Source organism: Lissotriton vulgaris, chromosome 9 (genome assembly GCF_964263255.1).
Source record: "Lissotriton vulgaris chromosome 9, aLisVul1.2, whole genome shotgun sequence".
Taxonomy (NCBI): Eukaryota; Metazoa; Chordata; class Amphibia; order Caudata; family Salamandridae; genus Lissotriton; species Lissotriton vulgaris.
Genome location: NC_141697.1, coordinates 767316523 through 767324811, shown reverse-complemented (window position 1 = coordinate 767324811; position 8289 = coordinate 767316523). Strand labels below are relative to the sequence as shown.

General features: G+C 43.9%; 1 protein-coding gene across 1 annotated transcript in view; it reads right to left on the bottom strand.

Moving 5' to 3' along the window:
- Positions 1–5882: 5882 nt before the first annotated feature.
- The window catches only part of GAL3ST3 (galactose-3-O-sulfotransferase 3), a 160972-nt gene continuing 158565 nt past the window's right edge, over positions 5883–8289 (bottom strand). The window contains exon 3 of the mRNA XM_086938497.1: positions 5883–8223. Within this exon, the coding sequence (XP_086794623.1) occupies positions 7023–8223 (1201 nt within the window). The 3' untranslated portion in view covers positions 5883–7022. The remainder of the gene's footprint in view (positions 8224–8289) is intronic.

Here is an 8289-nt window from a genome sequence, read left to right as displayed (position 1 = left end):
GCTCTGTCTACTGTCCCACGTATCTGCAAGACCATGGCCGGAGGAAGAACCTTCTCCTACCTCACAGAAAAGACTATGGAGCGCCCTACCTTTCCTCCTCAGACAATCACTGTCACTGCCTCAATTCAGGAAGGACCTCAAGACCTGGCCCTTCGACTGAATCACAGCACCTTCGACGGACCAGCAGTTCCCCCCTTCGATCCCCCCCAACACCTTGAGACCCTAATGGGTGAGCAGTTGCACTTTAATCACCTGATTGATTGATTGATTTAAAGACAGGAAAAGTGAAAGAAGAGATGAAAGCAAACCTGCACTAAGTTAGCTAAAGGGACAGGCAGTGTAGGATGGTAGAAGAAACAAGGATTGCCACTGAATATCAAGGCAGGATTCTTGATGGCACAAAATATCATGAGCCCAATATCAAAGGGGATCATTTTGAAAGGTAAGTAACTACATAGTTCCAATACTTAACTCCACATATATGTACCATGATGATGTATATATGTCTTCAAAGTGCATAGATGTGGAGTTAAGGATAGTACATCTATACTTCGTCTATAAGCACTTACCTTTTAATATTTTGTCCATTGATATTCTGTACATGATAGTAGTGTATTTTGATATTTCTAGTCTCAGTATTTTGTAGTACAATCGGAAAAAGGCAAAAGTGAAATCAAACCTTGGCAGACTTATTATTTGGCATCAGTACTCTGGAATACCGGGGACTGGCTCTAAAGAAAAAGCTGGGGGCCCTGCACTTATATTTGTTACAGATTACGCACCAGGTGTTGGGACACAAAAAGTAACACAGTGCAGCAGCACAATTTCTAATGATAAACACATGAAGTTTTGAAGTAATCATTTTTTCAGAAAGGAAGAAGTACATTAAAAATGTACTTTGTGTCTGCCCCTTCACCTATTAGCTTTGATGTGTTTTTCGTGGTTTGACATTTCTTGGATGTGCTGTCCATCAGTGCCATGGTATTTTGAGGATGGTAACATTGTCCCATTTGTGATCCCATCAGTTGACAGTAATGGGGCATTAAGTAGTCATTTTGTTAGAATGCAATGCAACATGACACATAGATTGTAAGTGAGAGCCAGTGTGTTCTTTTATGTTTTTTTTGCTTACAAGAAGACACTTTAATTGATTCGTTTTTGGCTTTTTGTTTAGGAAGTGCATGCTTTTTGGATGCCTTAGCTTATCCTAAAGCCCTATTGCTATTGATAAATCATACTAGCGTGCGTGTTTTACTCCGTTCGCATTACTACATTTTGTTAGAATTAAGGCAAAAGATGTGTCTACGGACAAGTTTTCTTATAGGCGCAATCAAAGTACTGGCCCTTTGGCAAAAGTGTCTACAATGGTTAGAGCGGTTGAGAAAAGAAAATGCCTCCCACTTATGTTTCAAGAAAGCTCTTACTTATGAGCAACACATCCACTCGGATTAGATATGTTCGGTATGTTTATTTATACCATGAATTCAACCATCAATTCAGAAAATTCTGTACATTTCATGTCAGACAAAGAACACCAAATAATTAACTCAAATTTTGAAACATACAAAAAGAAAAAATCACAAGTACATCTACTGTACACAACAAAGCATGACATTAATTTTAGAAAAATTCACAAAAAGTCAAAAAATGAGAACTTCTTTTTACAGTAATAAACAAAGTCACAAATGAAAAGGGATATCACGATACATCAATTCATCAATTGTTGCACAACACTCGTTTTTCTAGGGTCGTGTTTGTTATATGTAATGGATGCCTGTTATTTCTATCCCCTTTCTTGCCGACGCGTTTCGAACTTCGTACATCAGTTACGAGTTCTCTTCAGGGCCTTGTTATTACTATATGCCTGTGTGTAGAAAGGAAACGCTATTTAAAATCCAATCTTGGGTCTCATCTCCTAAGATCACTTAGGATCTACTGCAATATTTAAAAGGACGATTTACCTGGACAGTGGCCGGGTTTGACATATGTCTTGTTCTGGGTCATTGAAATTTCAGTCTGGAAAACGTTAAAAACCAGTTTTAGAGTCAAATACCAGTATTCACCCTGCAATCACATCGCGTAGACGTTACAAGACATACCTTTAAAGAGGTTTTTGGTACGGCGGGGCCTCTCCCTAAGGCTCGGGGAAGCTTCAGTCACCTGGGGGAGGGGCGAGGACGGAGTCAGTACAAACAGAGTGAATCTATACAGAAGCCAAAGCAAGTGGTTGTGGGGCCTCTCTTACCTCGTAAGGTGCCCCCTGGGCTTCGGGAGTGTTTCACTTTGGGCCTTAGTGGATCGGTGGATTTTCCGTCACTGATCAACCGTGCCGCGTAATGACTCACAATTATTCTCCGGTCACAGATGTGTTGACCCCCAAGCCCAAGCCCAAAAGTGATCTCATGTCAATATGGGGCCTCAAGCCAATAGTAGGCCACCATAGATGTGGAAACTGTATATCATGTGAGTCCACAATTGAAGGGTCCGAATTCGAACATAGGGGTGTCAAAAATCAAAACAATGGATTCTCTAACTGCAGAACCCGCAACGTGATATATGCTATCACCTGCGCATGCCAGAAACTCTATATAGGGAAGACGACACAACAGATCAATAGTCGCATTACCCAACACAGGTCACGCATAAAAAAGAAGGTGTTAAGCGCCCCCATGGTCCAACACTTCCTCGACCTAGAGCACAGTGAAACGGATTTCAAATGGACCGTACTTTGTATAATAGCGCCATCAGGCAACCAAGGCCCGATTGATATAGAGGAGACCCTGTTAAGGAAAGAGGCGTACCTGATCTTAAAATTCAATAGCGCTCAAAACGGATTGAACACTCTGTCCGAGGTGTCCAGATTATGAAGCACAGGTTGAGTAGGACTCCGTGAGGCCACACGGTCCCACCTTGAGGAATGGGGACTACAGGATGACGCATGCGAGTTACTAGAACTACAACTCCCAGAATACCTAAGGTCATGTGACCACATTTAGTCTCGGGGCAGTCTCACCGCCGCCCTCGACATTGAGTCATTTGGAAAGCGAACCGCTGAGCGAGAGGTGAGCGAAAACAAGATACGCCCAACTGAGACGGGCTGCTTTGTAGAGGGAACAATATGTAAAACCAATCCTCCCTTTTTCCAATAGCTTATGTGACCGGAGAATAATTGTGAGTCATTACGCGGCACGGTTGATCAGTGACGGAAAATCCACCGATCCACTAAGGCCCAAAGTGAAACACTCCCGAAGCCCAGGGGGCACCTTACGAGGTAAGAGAGGCCCCACAACCACTTGCTTTGGCTTCTGTATAGATTCACTCTGTTTGTACTGACTCCGTCCTCGCCCCTCCCCCAGGTGACTGAAGCTTCCCCGAGCCTTAGGGAGAGGCCCCGCCGTACCAAAAACCTCTTTAAAGGTATGTCTTGTAACGTCTACGCGATGTGATTGCAGGGTGAATACTGGTATTTGACTCTAAAACTGGTTTTTAACGTTTTCCAGACTGAAATTTCAATGACCCAGAACAAGACATATGTCAAACCCGGCCACTGTCCAGGTAAATCGTCCTTTTAAATATTGCAGTAGATCCTAAGTGATCTTAGGAGATGAGACCCAAGATTGGATTTTAAATAGCGTTTCCTTTCTACACACAGGCATATAGTAATAACAAGGCCCTGAAGAGAACTCGTAACTGATGTACGAAGTTCGAAACGCGTCGGCAAGAAAGGGGATAGAAATAACAGGCATCCATTACATATAACAAACACGACCCTAGAAAAACGAGTGTTGTGCAACAATTGATGAATTGATGTATCGTGATATCCCTTTTCATTTGTGACTTTGTTTATTACTGTAAAAAGAAGTTCTCATTTTTTGACTTTTTGTGAATTTTTCTAAAATTAATGTCATGCTTTGTTGTGTACAGTAGATGTACTTGTGATTTTTTCTTTTTGTATGTTTCAAAATTTGAGTTAATTATTTGGTGTTCTTTGTCTGACATGAAATGTACAGAATTTTCTGAATTGATGGTTGAATTCATGGTATAAATAAACATACCGAACATATCTAATCCGAGTGGATGTGTTGCTCATAAGTAAGAGCTTTCTTGAAACATAAGTGGGAGGCATTTTCTTTTCTCAACCACTATAGCTAAGGTCCAGCCTCTCCACTTGCTAAGGACCTAACTCCTTCACTCTAACAATACAATGGTTAGAGCGGCAGACCCTGATGCAGAGGTCTGGTCCGGGACCAGGGTTCAATTCCCCGCCTCGGCGGGTCTTGGGCTCAAAATTCCACGGACCTGATAATTCTCGCCTCGGTGCCTATTCCAATCATGGAGTGCAACTCTGGGCAATAGCTCGCTTAATCTCCACAACGGACCCCACAACGCTAAGGATGCCTGGCCTCCACCTTGGGGGTGCCCAGGAGTGGACGCCACACAGGGAAAGCCAGGATGGGTTCCACAGCAGTATTCATACAAGTGCCTTGAGACCCTTGCGGGTGAGTAGTGCGCTATACAAGTATCAATTTACATTTTACTATGCAGTCTTTGTCTCGGTGTACCTTTTAGGCTGACCACTGATAGTGCAAACTTCATATTTTGAGTGCTTTTTATAACATTCTTCTTTAGGGTTCAACATAGCACTGCTAATGTGGTCTGTCCAGCAAAAGCGTTCTACTCCCAGCTCTACTTTTGGAGCCCAAAACGTTGCTTCATTATTCAGACTTTTTTCATACAACATCTGGGAGACACACACAGAGAGGCCCCCAACTATTACCAAACATTTCCTGTAACAAAAAAATCCAGGCCTAGGGGCTTTGCTACGTCTTGTTGTGTTCAACATTGCCTTCATTGGTTCATCACGATACAATTGATAGTGCACAACTTCCAGCTTTGGGTGTGCTCGGAAGGCACCCCCGCCCCACCCGTACCCAGGGTAGGCAGAGTAGGTTGCGCCACCACCTACGGGCAGGAATATTTAACATCTGGGCAGTGGCAGAAGCAGAACTCTGGCAGATCGTCAGCCAAAATGTATGGAAATGCAGAGCTCGGGAGTGGGTGGCGCTATTTCGGGAAACAACCTTTACAACGCAACTTTTACAATGAAACTTTTACAACGCAACATCCATTACAACGCATGTATTTACAACGCAACCATTACAACGCATGACACTAAAACGCACACCACTACAACGCATGTCATTACAACGCAGTCATTACAACGCATACCATTACAACGCATAGCATTACAACACATAGTACCCCTACACTATCCAACACTTACCCTACTGTTGCACCCCCTGGAGTTAGAATAGTAATTTTTACCCCTACACTATCCAACACTTACCCTACTGTTGCACCCCCCTGGAGTTAGAATAGTAATTTTAACCCCTACACTATCCAACACTTACCCTACTGTTGCACCCCCCCCCCTGGAGTTAGAATAGTAATTTTACCCCTACACTATCCAATACTTACCTTATATGCAATGTAATGTTATGCGTTGTAATGGTATGCGTTGTAAAGGTAGTATGCGATGTAATGGAATGCGTTGTAAAGGTAGTTTTTAAAAAGTCGTTGTAAATGCATGCGTTGTAATGGAATGAGTTGTAATGGATGTTGCGGTGTAAAAAATGCGTTGTAAAGGTAGGCGTTGTAAAAGTATGCGTTGTAACGTCATACATCCCGCTATTTCACCGACCTGCCATTTCCGTGTTGCTTCTCAAGAGGATTTGTGATGACCCTTTGCCAAAGAGGTTTGCTATGATGTCATAAAAAAGATCCCAGACTAAAATGAAGGTTCTAAAGGGAAAACATAGTCAGCCACGCACTGAAGTCTAATAAACACAAACTCACAGAGATCAAAACACTAAAAGAAAACGTTTCATCTTCCCAAATAAAAAATAAACACTTTTAATATTGTTCTCGCTTGTTGTTTTCTGACATGTTCTGCTCCTTTTTATCTAACGTGCACGTCAGCTGGCTCACTGCATCTTGCGTTGCTGATTTTCCGTGCTCTGAAAATATTTTGGTGCATCATGACATCACTAAGAGAGTACAGAATCCCCGTAGCCCATTCGGTCCATTAACACCGGTCCCCTGCTCCCTGCAGGCTCAGGTTGTTCAAACCCCAAGCAAAGAAGGATGGGATTCCCCAAACAACTCCCATAAACTCTGATGCGACTGCTTATTGCCTCTCCACAAAATCTCTTTCAACTATAATATACATTAATGCAGAGTATCTGATCATTTATTACTCCTGATAAATACTATGTACATTTTAAATACTTTTAGTGCTGGTGTAAAGGATGGGTTGGGGTGAATGGAAATGGACAATTAAGTCCTTCAATCATCCTGAGTTCGGCGTTCAACGTCAGAGCGCTCCTTCCCAATGACATACAGACAGGACATCCTCTCCTTGTGCTAATTTCACCAATGTCGAGGGATGAAAGGGGTTTCTCGTGTTTCACACATTCATTTTGTGACTCTTTCGGATATGTTCACATTCACAGCTTCGTTGTTCATCCTGGCCATTCATACATATTCTGCTGTCTGGAGTGAGTTCGACTTTGGGTGGGCCGTGAGGAGGAATCTCAGATCACGTCCATAATCATTCTTTTAAAGCTCTCAGCCTCCAAGATGTGGGGTTGCTTCTCGTGCCAAAAGGAGGTCTATTTTTTTCTTTATTTCACTTGAGAAATTTCCAAAATGGCCGCTCCAGAGAGCCTTGAGTCATGTTGATATGCGACCTCTGGGAACACAGCCCAGGCAGCCATCTTGTCCCATAACGGATTGCCTGATAGTGTAGTGGCATTCATCTGGTGTGGGAAACGAAAGTCAATTTGTTGTGCATTTTTTGTGCCCACAGCCCTCATTGGCGCACACCTAAACAGCTGTTGCTTGAATTGTGGGTTCTGATTATGGCAGTCATTCATGAACTATGGTCTAGATGGCAATGGTTTGTGAAGGTAACCTCTGAAGTTCCATCTGCATGCCTATTCCCTGCTACATATTCAATCTTCCTACAATTTTGTTGACAGATAATGGTGCCTGATTGGCTTCACCGCTGTAGCTTTTACTAGTCCAACTCCATTGTATGCCTGCTTCACCACGGCTTTGGGTGGCTGTCGTTGGACCACTTTTCTTCGGTTCTTCAGGCTCTGCTTCTTCAGCAGATACCTTGAGTACTGAACTTCAGGCATCACTAGTTTCAGGCAGTGTTCTTGGGAGCTAGAGCTGAGGTTGCCCGGCAGATCATATCCAATGATGTTCACCTTTGAACTGGGCTGCCAGGGGCGGAGCTCCTTATTCTTGATCTGCGTGGCAGAGCGGAGCCTCAGTTGATCCCCAAAGCAGGTTCTCATGAGTCGCTCCTGTGCCTGCCGGAGGAGCTGCACCTCCTTCTCTACGCATGCAGCCCCAACCTCATGGACCTTTTTCCAGAAAGTAGCATTGAAGTGATTGTAGAGCCTTGAATCAAGGCTGTTCCAAGCCCGGATCTTGCCGGGTAGAGTAGAGGTGATGTTGAGCTTGGACTCCTTGGTCCTCATATTCAACTTGACATAGACCATGTCTTCCAGGTCCCAGGAGAGGAGATGCTTCATGAGGACCAGAGACTCATCAAAGTACTCTGCAATCATGACCAATGAGAAGATCGTCTCCATCTCCCGGATAAAACCGTCTATGTAGACATCTCTTGCAGGTCCGGTGCCATGGTCATTGTCACCACCTAGGTCATAAATTAACGTATTGTGTGCGAACATGGAGAACTTCTCGTTGGGACGGTAATACCTGAGTGGATGGTTGAGGAACGTCTCCATCGAGCCATTGGGCACTCTCTTGAAAGAAAGACAGTACTGATTGTAGTAGCTAAACAGGGACTCAAACATTGCCACAGGCTCTCTGAGGATGGTGAAGTACAAAGTATCATTGGGCATGAGTCGTCGGAGCTCCGAGGCATTGAAACGCATGTGGCTGGTAATGATACGAGGTGGCAACGTGTAAGGGTGAACGAAGCGCGTGGAGAAGTTGCGCGGGTAGCAGAACTGGTGGTCACAGCTATGGTGGGGGAGTGCCACAGTCACGTTGTTCCTCTCAGCGAAGCGGAAGAGAATGTTCTGTACTGTGCTGCTAGCAGTCTTGTGTGTCTTCAGGAAGGCGATGGCTGTGTGCTTGGGGGCCCTGCCAGAAGCCGAGCAGGAGTAGTAAAATGTTTTGTGGTACCTGGTTAAATAGAAACAAAAAAGACAAGAAAATAATCACTTATGTGTTTATAAATGTGGTGAATGA